The following is a 17016-nucleotide window of genomic DNA, read 5'->3' on the forward strand; positions in this document are numbered from 1 at the left end:
AGTTATCCGCTTAATAGATTGTACTTAATAAACATCAACAAATTGTGGGTCCAGACAATGTACATGGTTAATGGAGATGACCGCTTAATAGAGCGTCCATTTAATAGAGCTTTCACTTGTATTTTTTATTGTTTTTACTATCCTATCACTAAGTTGGTTTGAGCTGGACTCAGTGTGCTAAATTTCGCTAAAATGGGTACAGTAGTTTAGGAGTCCATCGCGGACAAACAACGTGACAAGTAATTTTTATATAAAAAGATGTTTGGTCACTTTATTCGTTCCCAACTTATCGATTGTAGTTTGAAACTAAAATGGTTAAATAAAAAAAATTATCAGAGACCGTTAGAAACTTCTTCCTTTTAATTTACTTATAACATTATCCAATCTCAATATTATTCCTGCCACATTTTTTTGCTAGAGAGTCTATTTGAGAACCATTCCTTAATAGTTATTCAAAAAATCAAACCAACTAAAGTTTTCGTTAATATTGAAAAACGATTCCCATCAAAAATATGTTTTTAACACTCTCACTAAGACATGGCAGCGCAGTAATTTGCTTTCAAACACTTTCGTATTTCACTCACATTTCTGTTTGAGCACATTTTAATAAGCTGACGATGAAAAAAATTACGGAAAATATTACAATCCACACTGGACGTGTTGAGTAATGTTGGCGGCTGCTGCGGTGGTTGTTAATGACAGTACGAGTACTGGCGCTCGCCACGCTTGGCATTACTGCGTACTAGTTATTTAATTAAAATATTAACCTTGCCACAGCTTAGGAAAATGGCGAAAAAAGCTAGCTGCTAAGGCCGACAGCGAATTACTATACATGGCATTAACGGTACACCGCCTGCTGGCACTAGTGAGAGAAGGGAAATGTAAGAAAATCTAGCGCAGAGAATAATTGACAGCAGCCGCAGCAGCATCCCTTAATGTCACTTTGACAAGCAGTGTGCGGTTAAAATGCTTTAAGTAGTTGATTTCTTCCTCTCTGTACGCTTTATTACGTACTTTGCTGATATTTTCTTATTCGTCTTATTCCTATTTTTGCTGCTCTTAATTTCTCAACCACAACACCAGTAAATGAGCGCAATTTAACGGTTGATTTTTGCTAGAAAAAAGTACAGTTAATTAAGCCACTTACAATTCCCCAACTTCACTGCTTCAATTGGTGAAGAAGTCAAGACTTAATCGATAAATAAATCCCAGTTGAATTAGTTTAAAATCCCCATCATGCTCGAACATTTGTTTTTAGTGTTGCATAATGAACTTTCTACATGTTCGACACGCTTGTACACATTGGCAGCCCTGCAAAAAATTGTTGTACACAATGGTAACCCTGCCAAAAATTCGACAGGTCCGATATGAATCTGCGATTAGTCGCAAAGGAACAGGTGTCGAATAGCATTTTTGATGTTTGTATATGAAACGAACTGTTTCCTTTTGTTTGAGCATTAGCTGATGTTCCAATTGTACCCAAAAAGCCTGGTAGTATTAAGGGGTTACATGGGTTTCCTCGAGTAAATAATAGGCTTTTTCAACAATTTTTTGTCGTATAAAAAATGGAATATCGGAAAAAATGCGGCCACGTTGGCAGGATAACTCTTAAAAGGATCATCAACCAAAGTTAAAAAATACGGGTTTTAGTTAAAATTTTAACTTATAACTTAGATGAAGGATAAAAGAACTGAAAATTGGATTTTTGGCATACATTTTTACAAAAAAATTTCAAATAGTTATAATAGAAAAAATCCTTCTTCTAAGTCTTTTAGAATTGCACTCAAAGACCTGTGTAAAATTGCATGAAGATCGGTTGAGTAGTTCTCGAGAAATCTTCAAAATTTAGGAAAATATTCTAGATGTGTTGTAGAATTTAATAATACAATAAAAAAATCGATTTTTTGAACCCCGTAAACCCACGTAACGCCTTAATGAGAAATGTAAGCAGAGACTTCACTAATTTACATCCAACCATACCCTAAAGATATTCATTAGGGACTAACTAATAACTAATTGTATCTTAAAGACACGTGTTGGATACTAATTCATTCCAAATTGTACCGTATAGAGAGTTATCCGTGTATACTCTCTTAAGCATTACTCTCAAAATTTCTTGCTGGGATATGTACGAATTTAAATGTGTGTCTGTATATTCGTGTTTTTACTGTTTAGTGGTTTCTCAGCTAAAATTTTACCCAATGAACAAGTTGTATTGGATTTTAAAGTATACATGTCAGGGTACTAATTGTAACGGTTTTGACTCCGTAAAGTGAAAAAAAAATACTAAGCGGATAATTGTGACTTGCTATTGCTGTTGTAGTGACAAAAAACATTCCCAAAATTTATTTAAGAAAGGCTTGATACTTGGCCGGTTTGAATCCGCGTCCATTACAGAAACGTAGCTTGGAAACTAAAACTGGAAAGCAAAACTGGAAACTTTAACTGAAGAGTACGAATGAGGAAATTTAGTGTTTATATTCACTTATAAGTCAAATCTTGGCGTAGTCTTTGCAAGCGTTCTAAGAAACTTCGATAGAACCAACTTCGATAGAACCAAACGTGTGCTGGGTGTAAGAAATTTGGTTCCGCCAGAACTTAGATATTCCAAACAAGTTAGTGCTTTGCTTAATAAGTTTCGCGGTTAATCGACAGTTAAATAGCCAACGAAAATAATAAACTCACAATCACACAAATACCATAGTACCTAAATAATTTATATACTTCGGTTGCGCTCGATGGTAAATCGTGCAGAATATTGTGCACTTAACTGCACGTTTTATATGTTTATCTGGTGGTAAATTAATTAGCACGTAGTCCAGTGAGAAATGAGCTTTCACGATTAGTGCTAATCCAATAATGAAAGTAGGGCGCTCAAGCAGTCTAGATACATTCATAAAACATCTATTTACAATAGATTTTCGAAATTTCAGAAAAATTCAAATTAAAACAATGGAATGCTAGTTTTGTTCATGATTATGTACAATTTGAGGTTAAAACTCCCTCTTGACTTTGACAACATAACTTTGTACACCCACACATATTTTTACCCCAGATATGTACACTTCAATTCAGACAACCAAACAAATCAACCGATACTGCAATCCAAAGTAATTAAGCAACCGGCAATCCAAACGAATTTTGCTGCAATGTCATCGTTTGTCTATTTGTCCGCCCATTCGGATTCATTATCGTGCTGAGTCATTAGCCTTCTGCTTTTACAACAGCACATCGGACTCTGCTGTTGTCTTCGTTACGCAATTCTTGCTGCTCTTCTTTCCTCGTAAACTATGGTCTAGCTAAACGCTCGCTAGCACGGCGAAATTTATTACTGCCTCAGTGGAATTTAATTACCATAAAACCACGCTAAATTTTTGAACTAGTTGCTGAATATCCGAGTGCTGGAATATCAGTGGCATTCCTGCTGTGGTTGAAGAGCGCAAAGAAGCTGCCGGCGTAAATGAACTCAGGTTGCAAAATAAAGCTACGTTTAAAAAAAACCACTCGCAATAGGAAAAATCATGCTTCCAGCCACAAAATTCACTAGCGCATTCGAGAATTCAGCTTATTAATTCGAAAAATGGCAGCCTTCAACTGGTTTCATGTAGTGGCGCTGAAAGCGAAATTCATATTTTTTTCATACAATGTTGAAATATTAAATGTATGGATAGCTGTGTATGTACCTGTATTTATAGAGGGTTATCCATTTCGAGGTTCCCTAGTTAAAAAAAAAAAACGCAACAACTTTAAATTTAAACAGGAATATTTATTATCATTCTAAAGAGCATTCTTTGGCAATTATTTTTTAAAGATTATTTCCTTCAAATGTTGGCCGCGACTACGTCTCAGATGGTCCATCCGTTGAGTCCAATTTTCGATGACTCATTCGAGCGTTTCGACTGGTAACTGGCGAACGACACGCGTGACGTTTTGTTCCAAGGCCTGAATCGAAGCGGAATTGTCCGCATAGACACAAGAAAAAGTCTAACGGTGTGATATCACGCGGTCTTGGTGGCCAATCGACCGACCCAAAACATGAAACGGCGCCGTCTTGTTGAAACCAAATGTCGGAGAGATCACGAACTTCATGGCGCGATAACTGTCGCCATTGACGATTACGTTCTCACTGGCAACATTTTTGAAAAAATATGTACCGGGGCCCACACACCACACCAAACCGTTGTTTTTTCAGTATGAAATGACAGCTCTTGATTATCTTCTGGTTGCTATTCGTCTCAAATGCAGCAATTTTGCTTGTGAAGCCAAAAATAGGCCTCATCGTTGAACAAAATTTGGCTCGAAAACGTCGGATCTTCTTCAAGAGCCCATAGAGCGAAGCGCTATCGTTTGGGAAGGTCGGACGCCTTCAGTTCTAGCACAAGCTGTATTTTCAATTTAAAATCAATTTCAATCCGAGTCCGAGTTGCTGCAAACGGCACCGAATCGACTCCCCACGATCTTCGTGTACACTCTCAGCTCAGTCTCAAGATGGGTGACGATGTTGCGAATAGTACGCTACGTGGGCCGATTATGCTGACCATAAGTTGAGCGAAGCGCTAAACAAATTCTTTACAGAACTGAACACGTTTTTCTCGAAAAGTTCTAATCACTCAATTTACTTGAACTTTGTTATGAATACTATATAAATATCTCTTTCATCATACACAAAGCATTGAGAAAGTTAAAAATTAGTGAAAAGTCGATATTTACATTTGAGTAGCGGCCTATTTAGAAAATTTCGAAATTTTTTCGATTTTTTTGTAATCAAGTACCCATGATTGTTAAATTTTCAAAATTACCGCAAGCATACAAGTATAAATCGTGGCAAACGAGAACTCGGCCTCTCTTCTTTAACGATGAAAATGACATGTTTTTAAAAATTATTTTGTATACACCTGAAATGTGTTTGTTAATAGCCAAATAATATTGGATATTTGTGCCTCTAGACAAAATGAACCCCATTTTTACAACACTGAAGGTCATAATTTCTATCTTTAACAGCATGAAAAAGACACCACTTTTTGAGGAGATTCATTCAAAGGTACATAAACGCAATTTTAAATATTGGTAGATGCTTCGCTAATGAAAACGGTTTGCTTCCACTCAATTTGTCACATAATTTTATTCTGATTTTTCTAGACTAGTGCCCCCTAGAATTCTAGTTAGTTAGTCTAACCATCTAACCTTATAATTTATTAATTGGCATTGCAAAGACTAATTTTAACTAATTTTATTTAGTTCGACTTTATCATGCTGAGCGAGGTGTGGAGGAGTTATATGGGGGATGAGAAGAGCTTTTCCATACGCATTAAATTTTGATATACTCACTTAAGTGAATTTCCACTCAAGTCCCGGCAATTAAGTCCTGTTACGCTTAACAGATTTCCAATTAACATAATTACAGCGTTTTTCTGTAAATCAAAGTATTAGATTATCGCAATTTCAGTAAAGTAAAGGGGTTAATGACTTGATTAATTAATTGAAAAAGTGAACCGAAAATTTAACATTTATTTTTATACTCTAACAGAGTATTACTATACCTCGATGTTTGTTATATTCAAAAGGAAACGTTAGAGACGCTGATGAGCTAAGTCCAGTTAGCCATGTCCGTCTGTTCGTCCGTCCGTTCATCTGTATATATGTTGTATATAAATTAGTCCCTCAGTTTCTGAGAAATCGATTTGAACTTTTACACCCATCCTTTTCTCACCAAGAAGCTGCTCATTTGTCTGATCGGCCGACATCGGATAACTATAGCATATAGCTGTCATACAAACTGAACGATCGGAATTAAGAATGTAAGGAAAACTGTTTCAATTTGCATAGGTTATTGCCTAAGACAATGATGCAAACTCTAAAAAAATTGTTGAGATCAAGTCACTATAGCATATATGTATATAGCTGTCTTACAAACTTACCGATCAAAGTCAAGTTCTTGTAAGGAATCTTTTGTATTTTTGAAGTATATTATAGCTTCGGTGCAACCAAAATTAAGGGGTTACAAGGATTACCTCGTGAAAAAACAGCATTTTTTCAAAAATTGTTTTCTCACATAAGGAATGAAATATTTTATTATAATTTTTAATTGTTACATACATACACTATTAACAAAGAAATTCTGAAATTTTTAGAAAAAATATTTTAAAACTTGGCCATTGCGACGCCATTTCCGGTGACCCCTCCGAAAAAAGATGCGCACGCGTTGGCAGGATATGACTGGATTTTTGGCAGACATTTTTACAAAAAAAAAAATAAAAAATGGCGCTTACATACTTATTTTAAGGAAAGCATTAAAATTTGGTAAATTAGGAGACGTTAAATATGTATAATAAATATGTATATTAATTGACATGCGGAGATCAAATTTCACACGAACGTAAAAAAAGGTAGTATCAGTCTGGGAAAAGTTTGTTACAATACGGTTTGCGCGTGCAGTTTATATGAACTAGTCCGGGTCAGTTTTGATCTTAAAGGTATCCTATTTGTTTGTTCTATAATGAACTTCGAAAGTTCTTTTAGACCCTACCTTAAATTATATTGATGCTGAAATTGAAAACCGATGCGTTGTTAATGCTTATGAACCAACTAACTCGAGCCCAATTCTACATTTTAGGTGGCAATGTTTAAATTGAGCAATTGACTTGACGAGACGTAGAATCGCGAACTTATTTACTTTGATAATTGGGAAGAACGACGTATAATACACTTAGCGAAGTAAATATGAAATATCTATTCAAAAAATGCAGTTAGTAAATTGCGATAAACCGGTTATATATCTAGTATCTAAAATTATTAATATTAATAAATTTATATATACTTTTAAATGAATTAGAATTAATGATAAGTATTATATGGTATATGTATGTACGTCAAACAAGTTATTTCTTTCGAAAATACTTTGACATTTACTAATATTTTTCTCAAATTTTTCTCTTTTCTCCCAAACACTAAAAAATTATTACAGCCATTTTGAGTACACTCTGTAAAGAGTTCTTACAAGCGAATGTCTCTGCCATACTATATATGATGAATAATGAACAATTCGGCCATAGCACTGCCTCCGCTCAATATTTTCTACAATTGGCCGGCTATCTTGGCATACCGGTAATCTCATGGAATGCCGACAACTCGGGTCTGGAGAGACGCGCCTCTCAATCGACACTTCAACTTCAGTTAGCTCCAAGTATAGAACATCAAAGTGCTGCTATGTTGAGCATTCTAGAGCGTTACAAATGGCATCAATTTTCGGTTGTCACCTCTCAGATAGCCGGACACGATGATTTTGTACAGGCTGTAAGGGAGCGTGTCGCCGAAATGCAAGACCATTTCAAATTCACGATACTCAATTCGATTGTGGTAACGCGCACCAGCGACTTGATGGAATTAGTGAATAGCGAGGCTAGAGTGATGCTCCTCTATGCCACACAAAGCGAAGCGGTTACTATTCTTAGAGCTGCTGAAGAAATGAAGTTAACTGGCGAAAATTATGTGTGGGTCGTCAGTCAATCGGTTATCGAGAAGAAGGATGCACAAACACAATTTCCCATTGGCATGTTGGGCGTACACTTCGACACAAGTAGTGCGGCGCTGATGAATGAAATATCGAATGCGATTAAAATTTATGCGTTCGGCGTTGAAACATACCTCACAGATCCGGCAAATCGGGGGCGACGTCTCACAACACAATCACTTTCGTGTGAGGATGAGGGACGTGGACGTTGGGATAACGGTGAAATGTAAGAGCACAGCTTTGACACAACTGTTTTCAAGCTTTATTAATGATTTTATTTTATACCGAATAGCTTCTTCCGTTATTTGCGCAACGTATCCATAGAGGGTGATCTGAATAAACCCAACATAGAATTCACTGCCGATGGCGATCTCAAATCTGCTGAATTGAAAATCATGAATTTACGTCCTGGAGCAAACAATAAGAATCTCGTTTGGGAAGAGGTAAGTGGCATAACTATTCGCTTGATTTACTTGCACCACAAAAGTTTCCACTATTCTTTATTTTTTTGTTTTTGTGTACAACCTTATTACGTTTACTTATCTGGCCATTCGATTTAGTGTATCCTTCTTTTATTACATACCATTTTATTTGCTAAAAAAAACCCTCTCTGATTTTTCATATTTTCACATTTCCTTCCTTTACATTACTATCCTTCTCTTTATTCCTATGCACTTCTTTGCTCTTACTATTGCTTTCCACTTTCCTAATCTCCACTAATTAGATTGGCGTGTGGAAGTCATGGGAGACGCAAAAGCTTGATATACGTGACATTGCCTGGCCGGGTAACTCGCATGCTCCACCACAGGGTGTACCCGAAAAATTCCATTTAAAGATAACATTCCTCGAAGAGGCACCCTATATCAATCTCTCGCCCGCCGACCCAATCAGTGGCAAATGTCTAATGGATCGCGGCGTCCTTTGTCGGGTCGCGGCCGATCACGAGATGGCCGCTGACATCGATGTCGGGCAAGCGCATCGCAATGAATCGTTCTATCAGTGTTGTAGTGGCTTTTGCATCGATCTACTGGAAAAATTTGCCGACGAATTGGGTTTCACATACGAATTGGTGCGGGTCGAAGATGGTAAATGGGGTACACTTGAGAATGGTAAATGGAATGGGCTGATTGCGGATTTGGTAAATCGTAAAACCGACATGGTATTGACATCGCTGATGATCAATACCGAACGCGAAGCTGTGGTGGACTTCAGTGAGCCATTCATGGAAACTGGTATTGCGATAGTAGTGGCTAAGCGTACGGGTATTATATCACCAACAGCTTTTCTAGAACCATTCGATACCGCCTCTTGGATGTTGGTAAGTTGTCATAGCACTGCGAGTTATCTTATATTTTTGACACGAAAACATTTTCTCTAAAAACTAAAAATAGGTCGGTATTGTGGCGATACATGCTGCCACATTTATGATATTCCTTTTCGAATGGCTTTCGCCAAGCGGTTACAATATGAAACTTTATCTACAAAATGCTAGTGTAACGCCATACCGTTTCTCGCTTTGTCGCACCTATTGGCTTGTGTGGGCGGTACTCTTTCAGGCTGCTGTACATGTGGACTCACCGCGCGGTTTCACCTCACGATTCATGACGAACGTGTGGGCTCTATTCGCTGTGGTCTTCTTGGCCATCTACACTGCTAACTTGGCTGCCTTCATGATAACGCGGTAAGTGTTGCTCGTTCCAAACGAAAATTTTGTTTGTTGTTTGTTTGTATATATTTTCTAATTTTTGTTTTCTGTTTATTTTCAACAGAGAGGAATTTCATGAATTCAGCGGTCTGAACGACAGCCGTTTGGTACATCCCTACTCGCACAAACCCTCATTTAAGTTCGGTACAATACCTTACAGTCACACCGACTCGACTATACACCAATATTTTAAGGAAATGCATCACTACATGAGACAGTAAGTAAACGGTGTCATGAAAATGCAATAATATACATTTTTATATTCATATTTCTACTCAAATATCACAATTTTCTTTTTCTTTATAATTTCATAGATACAACAAAACTAGCGTCGCTGAAGGCGTAGCCGCCGTACTCAATGGCAATCTCGACTCGTTCATCTACGATGGCACTGTGCTCGATTATTTGGTGGCACAAGATGAGGACTGCCGCTTAATGACCGTCGGCAGCTGGTATGCCATGACAGGTTAGTAAACAATAGCAATATATTTTAGAAATTTCCCACAAAATATTTAAAAAACTGCGGACAACTTAACCAAAAAATATATTGTATACATATTATTTTCAATACTTTTAGGTTATGGTCTCGCATTTAGTCGCAATTCAAAATACGTCCAAATGTTCAACAAACGTCTATTAGAATTTCGCGCCAATGGCGATCTGGAGCGTCTACGTCGTTACTGGATGACGGGCACATGTCGTCCCGGCAAACAGGAGCATAAATCCTCCGATCCACTTGCGCTAGAACAGTTCTTATCCGCTTTCCTACTACTTATGGCTGGTATTCTCTTTGCCGCATTACTACTTCTGCTCGAACACATCTATTTCAAGTATGTACGAAAACGTTTAGCCAAAAAAGATGGCTGTCATTGTTGTGCGCTGTTGTCACTGTCAATGGGCAAAGCTTTGACATTTCGCGGTGCAGTTTTTGAGGCAACGGAAATACTGAAAAAACATCGCTGCAATGATCCCATTTGTGATACACATCTGTGGAAAGTAAAGCATGAATTGGATATGTCACGTTTACGTGTACGACAATTGGAGAAAGCGTTGGATCAGCATGGCATTAAGCCGCCGCAATTGAGGTGAGTAAAAGCCGTGCATGATTTATTAATGTGTCCATAAATGCAATGAATTACTTGGCTTTTATCATTTGCAGATTGACGTCATCGACGGATATGTTGAATCATCATCATCTGAAAGAACGGCCACCGTTGTTGGGCAATTTGAGTTTAGCTGCGAGTGCACAAGATTTATACAGGTGGTAAGTTTTTTATGAACATATAAATGTGCCCTCTCCCCTAGTGCCCCATAGTAATCCAAACATAATAATAACCCCAGTGCCCAGTGAGTGAGTCAATTTTCCACCAATGTATTTGCTTTTATGATTATATCTCCTGCATGCGACAACATCACAAACTCATAGCCATTACACACGTATGCACTATATACCCATACATATTAATTTGTGATATCATTCAACTACCAATTTTGAATTTAAGTGCACACGTGTGATTTTGACAGCCAAAAATTGAGTTGAATTCAGTAATCTATATGTATCTGAATCTCCTCATTATCTGCCAACTCAAAAAGGCTTAGTAGAAGACTGACTTATTAACTGACCCGTTTGTGTTGAGCCATTAGTAAAATTGCAATTTAATAGTAAAGTTATTATTTTTATTTCTCCTATACTTTCAAAATCGTTTTTTTCTTTCTGATTTTTGCTTATGAACTATTGTTTGACTTTTTCTACCCTGCCCAGGGTATATTACGCTTGACACGAAGTTTCTAATACCCAGAAGCAAACGTCGGAGAACCAATGAATGATTAGCGTGAACTGAATTGATTTAGCCATGTCCCTCTGTCTGAAATTATACGCGAGTTTTTTATCTCCAAGCAGCTGGCCATCCTCGGAATCGCCGATATCGGACATACAAACTGACCGGTCAAGATCAAATACTTGTATGGGAAACTTTTTTATTTGACTAGAAATCTTCACGAAATTTAACTTGCATTTTGCCAGAGGCTATACTATAGTTTGCAAACATATTGTTCAGATCGGATCAATATAGCTTATAGCTGCCATACAAACTGAACAGTCTAAATCAAATACTTGTGCAGAAAACTTCTTTATTTGAGAAGATATCTTCACGAAGTTAAGCATGGATTCTTGTTCAAAGCAATGCCACAATCTCCAAATATATTGTTCAGATCGAACCACTAGATCATATAGCTGCCATACACACTGAATGATCAAAATCATGTTTCTGTAGGGCAACTTTTTTATTATACTTCGTTGCAGCCGAAATTGACTTTTTCTGTTTTATTTTCCTAATGTTTTTGTTTTTGTTGTTTTTATTTTTGCTCTGTACTTCTTTTCCTATTATTCTCTTGATTATTTCGATAACAAACGAAGCTAAAAATAGCAGCGTCACAGAACTTGTTTGCTCTGTTTTGTTTTTTTTTTTTACTTTTTCTTTTATTTTCAATTGCTTTAACACAAAATCGGATTATGGAATTTCCACTGGACTCAATTGTTTGGCTCATACTCAATCATACCTACCACACATTCATTCATTCATACATTTGAAAAGGAAATCAAACTACAACTCTGCCTATACTACTCTATGCCAGTACCTATTTTAATATATACTAAATACACCTACATTTGTAGATATTAAACACATACAGATACATTCACCACACCCACAAGTTTACTTATTGCTTGGAAATTTATTCTGGAGTGTTGTTTACTTATGCTTTTTAGTACATTTTTTTGTTTTTATAACACCTGTTCCTCTTTAAACTGGTCATGTCACGAAACTGGTCGGACCATCTTATAACATAAACTTATTATTCCAAAAATCAATCCTCCACAACTTTGAGGATGTGCCTGGGGTCATTGACATGTTGAAACTGCCAATCAGGCAGCATTTTTTGGATAGCGTGAGGAAACATTTGGGTTGGCAGTATATTTTTATATTGAACCCATCCATGTTCCCTTCTATTCTGTATACACCCTGACCAGAAAAGCATACATTGTATTCTCCTGTTGTTTTTATCGCTATCGTTCTGTTGTCGATGCAAAAAAAAACGCAAAAAAGTCCAATGCAAATATTTAACACAACAAAACAGAACCAAATTCTAAGGAACTAGGGTGTATGAGCGCTTAAGTGTTCACAAATGATTTAGCAAACTTTATTGGTATATGCCATACATAGTTACATACATACATATGTATGGAATGTACACAGTTACATACCGCATTTTTATACATGTACTGTTTGATGTAGTTCTGAGTATAGTGTTCACTAAAAGTTGTGTATTTAGCAGCATTTTAGTTTCCTTTTTAGTAATTTTTTTTGGTGTTCCTTCAGACCACTTTGAAAAATATGAAAAAAACGTTTATTTTACTTTTTCCGGCGCGGTCTAAATATCATTTCCGCTTATGATTTTAAGTGAGGATTGAAGCTCTGTTCTATAATGAACAATCAATGACAGCAAAATTTGCTCCAATCTAAGTTAGCAGCATTAGAATATAAATATTTTTTAGACAAATAAAGAGTATTTATACAATTTTACTGCTCTCATTAGCATAAGTTGGAAGGTGTCGAATCGAACAGACTATATTAGTTGTTCTAAAAGATATTAATATGCTCTCTGATATTCTGTATATCTGCGAACCAATCATTTAGTTTTTGAGATATCGACCAGAAATTTTGCACTCGACCTTTTCTCCTCAAGAAACTGTTTATTAGTCGGAACTGCACTTATCTGATCAATATAGCAACAGCTGCCATACAAACTGAACGATCGGAATCAAATTCTTGTATGAGAAATTTTTTTATTTGACGAGATATCGTCACGAAATTTGCGAAGAATTATTATCAAAGGCAGCTGTGCAATATCCGAAGAAATTTTTCAGATCGGGCTAATATAACATAAAGATGAAAATCAAGTTTTTATGCGGAAACTTTTTTTTACTTGTGAAGGGTATATAGTAAAAAATTCGGTGCTATCGAGCTTACCCGTTTTGTTTATTTTTTTGCTTTTTTTTAAGAGCACGACGCGCGAAATTAGCTGGCAAATCGAAGGCAGCTTCTCTTCTTATTGTTAGATTGCTCATACGCAGCGTAGCACCCTATTTAATACCAGCGCACATATTTAATGCATACAATCAATTTATGCGCAATAAATACTTTCTTAGGCACACAGGCACACATATGTAAATGGATGCAAATGTTAATACCAGCAATTTATTTGTATCCTTATTGAATTTATGAGTGCAAATGTATGAGGCTTATAGCCTGATGTACAAACATGGCACCTTCGCACTTACATACTATACATACTTAACAAAACGTGTTTGCATGAATTAGGCTGGCTGACAATATGGAAATGACTTCATTAAATTACTTTATCATGATTTGGGTAACTGTCGAGACTGCTAACTGGCTTGATGCCTGCCTGCAACTAATGCTCTCATTGATTGTTTGACTGGGGCTAGAGGAGGTGTAGTGATTTTATTGAGGGCTTAAGAAAGATCGCTATACACACAAATATTCTCATCGATGTAATTGCATTTACATAACGCCCCCAAACTCATACTCATATACATATTTATAGATACAAAATTTACTATTGCCATATGACGAATATATTAATGGAGCAGCACATTGTTCGCTTAATATGGTTAGCATATTCTAGAATATGTATATTTTTATAAACTGAAGTTGGTAGCACACAATATATACGTCGGGGACCCAAAGAGGTATATCCATACATATGTAAATGATCAGCACGAGCGGCTGAGTTCGGTAGTAAAACGAACTAGTCGCTCAATTTTTGTGATATCGTTTCGAAAATTGGCACACGTTGTTTTCTTTTTAAAAGGGTCTTCGGAACCGCCGATATCGGACAACTTTAGCATATGGCTGTTATACAAACTGAACACTCAAAATTAAGTTTTTATATGGAACACTTTTTTATTTGAAGAGATATCTTCACCAAATTTAGTATGGAGTTTGGTCCAAAGCAACAGTACAATCTCTGAACAAATTATTCAGATCGGAGCGATAATGCATATATGTGCTGTCATACAAATTGACCGACCGAAATCAAATCCTTATATGAAAATTGTCTCATTTTTGAAAGGTATTATAGCACGGTGTGAAGTTAATGCACTACATGTATTGTTGTGTTTTCCGATTTCTGTGAACCGCACTCTACACACACTACCACAACGCGCGTTGACAATCTCTTCGCTTCACAAAACTCATGCACGAGCTAAAAGCAAACTCGCGCTTATGTGACATTAAGCACACTCCTCCTACTCAAATTGTTTTCATAACTTAATCACACGTGATCCGTATATATAGAATACATATGTATGTATATATAAATCCATATCTATGATGTATGAATATACATATGTATGTACAAACTCTGATTAAACCCGTAGTAAGCTCTTACTCTTAGTGTGCGCATTATATTTTATTTACAACAACTTAATCACTACTTATTATTAAACATTCATCTGCGTATGCAAGAACAACAATAGCAATAACAATCTCACAATTCGTATGTGCAATAAATACCGCATACCACAACAATAGATGTAGAACCTTCAGAATGTGGGTTTTCAGGTTGAGCGAAGATGTGTATTTTTGCGCATATATGTACATACATACGTATGTATATATAATATATGTAAATACATATGTGCATATGTAATTGTATTTTGTATTGCTACAAGGAACACAAGTATGGTTTTATCAATTTCCCTATCAATTATGTATGCGCAAAGTTGTATCCGGTCCCATTAACATATTTACATATTCAATTTAAATGCAGTCATACATACATATGTACTTGGATTTGTGTATTGGGATAATTTTAATTTGTATTTACTGTATTGGCCTCAGCATAGTTTGCTTTAATTCACTTTTGCTTAACTTTTAAAATACATTATCGAATATCCGGATTGATAGAGAAATCTTAATTGATTAAAACAGAGGCAGCCATTTAAATGAATAAGAGTATATATAGAATATATTCATACAAAGACAATTAAGCTAATTGAATATAAATCACATGCTTAAGAATTTTTGTATGAATGTCGACCTTTTTGTTTAAGCGAAGAATTTAATTTAATTTGAGTATATTCCAAAATGTGCTTACTTAAGGGTTTATGCCAATCTTTCTTCTTATTTACTGGTATAGACACCGCGGTTATAGCCGTTTTATCAACAACGCACCAGTCGTTTCTTCTTTTCGCTTTTTGGCGTCAATTCGAGATACCAAGTGCAGCCAGGTCCTTCTCCTCCTAATCTCTCGAACGGAGTGAAGGTCTTTCTCTTCCTCTGCTTTCACGGACGGGTAGTGAATCGAAAACCTTCAAAGCTGGAGAGTTCTCTTCCATCCAAACAACATGACCTAGCCAGCGGAGCTGCTGTCTCTTGATTCGCTGAACTACATATGTCAATGTCGGCCAATCTAGAACCCTAAAAACAGGGATAACTTTAACAATATATTCAGGGAGTAAAGAAAAGAAATCAAAATCCATGCTTAAGGCTGTTGTTACGAAATAAACCGATTCAACTGTTGACAGTACAGGTTCGAATTAAGACTATTTGGACCTAAATGTCCTCCATGCTCAGCCACACATATGCGACACCTAATTGGAAAATTATTCATTGCGGCCTGAAAGGTTGAAGTCGAGATTGCCGCAATTATTGATTTAGTGGACTGCTTCAATTCAGTCAGATTTCTTGATTTTGTTTTGTACATCTCTTGCTTGACGTAACCCCATAAAAAAAGTCTGATGCGTTCTATTACACCGTTTTCTTCAAAGAAGTATGCCCGACCGTATACCTTGATGAAACTGCGCACCTCACAATGACTTGGGTGGAAAAAAATTCCGTCTCTTGGGTTATTCCAATCTTTTTGAAAATTCCAGGCGATTAGGCGAATCTAGAGGGATTTAACTGTCTTGTTTTTTGAACTTTGTATTTTTGATAAAATCCGTTGTATTGACCCTCGTCAGGTTGCGCTGAAAAAAATTGCGAAGTCATTGTCTTTTGGATTTTCCAATCATTTTTTGAAAACGAACATTAGGAATCTCAATGGCACCACAAAAAGGTTTCTTGCGTTACTTCCAGATTCGGCAAAAAAAGGTTTACCAACCTCATAGTGGTCCATCTACTCGGGGGAGTGCCGCCAAAATCTCGTCTGAATTCTCTTTAGACGGAAATGATGGACAGCAAATCATAGTACCGCTGCACTATCCAAACTCTCCTTTCGTTGTCCCAAGCATTCATTAAAAAAAATAAAAAATAACCTGCCAAATCAAAAAAAAAGTAAGTCGATTACTCACATAGAAAAACGTTATAACGTTTATTATTCAAGCCACCCTGTACTTTTGTTTAGTTTTTTCTACTGCTTAGGAAAACTAACAATCATAACATAACCTCTTAATATTAATTTGTTTAAACGATGACACTTAAGCCTAATCGACATCCCTTTCAGTCCAAATGCGTTTTTTTTTGATTTTTTTTCTCTTTTCCAAAAAAAGTCTCTCTCTAGTTTCAGGTCAAAATAGGAACGTGTTTCCCACAAGAGGTGTTGCATTTGTTTGTGCAGTCACAGTGAATATTTGCAATTATTTAATAAAAGTTTCTCTTAGAAATTATTTTTGGCTTAATTTAATTGGTATTTGTATATTTTCATTTGCACGTTCGTGAGTGCATTTCATTAATAACGCACGCGTGCAAATTTTTAAAATCGGGAGCACAGGTGCATA

The 17016-nt window shown here is 36.3% G+C and overlaps 1 protein-coding gene across 4 annotated transcripts in view; it reads left to right on the forward strand.

Annotated features, from left to right (window-relative positions):
- The window catches only part of LOC126758870 (glutamate receptor ionotropic, NMDA 2B), a 198293-nt gene that overhangs the window by 159797 nt on the left and 21480 nt on the right, over nucleotides 1-17016 (forward strand). For 3 of the 4 annotated variants that reach the window (XM_050473285.1, XM_050473286.1, XM_050473288.1), the window contains exons 3-10: nucleotides 6965-7736; nucleotides 7803-7953; nucleotides 8235-8828; nucleotides 8902-9191; nucleotides 9280-9432; nucleotides 9530-9681; nucleotides 9793-10300; nucleotides 10375-10479. In XM_050473285.1, coding sequence (XP_050329242.1) covers nucleotides 6965-7736; nucleotides 7803-7953; nucleotides 8235-8828; nucleotides 8902-9191; nucleotides 9280-9432; nucleotides 9530-9681; nucleotides 9793-10300; nucleotides 10375-10479 — 2725 coding nt within the window. The remainder of the gene's footprint in view (nucleotides 1-6964; nucleotides 7737-7802; nucleotides 7954-8234; nucleotides 8829-8901; nucleotides 9192-9279; nucleotides 9433-9529; nucleotides 9682-9792; nucleotides 10301-10374; nucleotides 10480-17016) is intronic. The other variant, XM_050473287.1, reaches the window with a different exon arrangement.

This window comes from Bactrocera neohumeralis, chromosome 5 (genome assembly GCF_024586455.1).
Source record: "Bactrocera neohumeralis isolate Rockhampton chromosome 5, APGP_CSIRO_Bneo_wtdbg2-racon-allhic-juicebox.fasta_v2, whole genome shotgun sequence".
NCBI classification, from domain to species: domain Eukaryota; kingdom Metazoa; phylum Arthropoda; class Insecta; order Diptera; family Tephritidae; genus Bactrocera; species Bactrocera neohumeralis.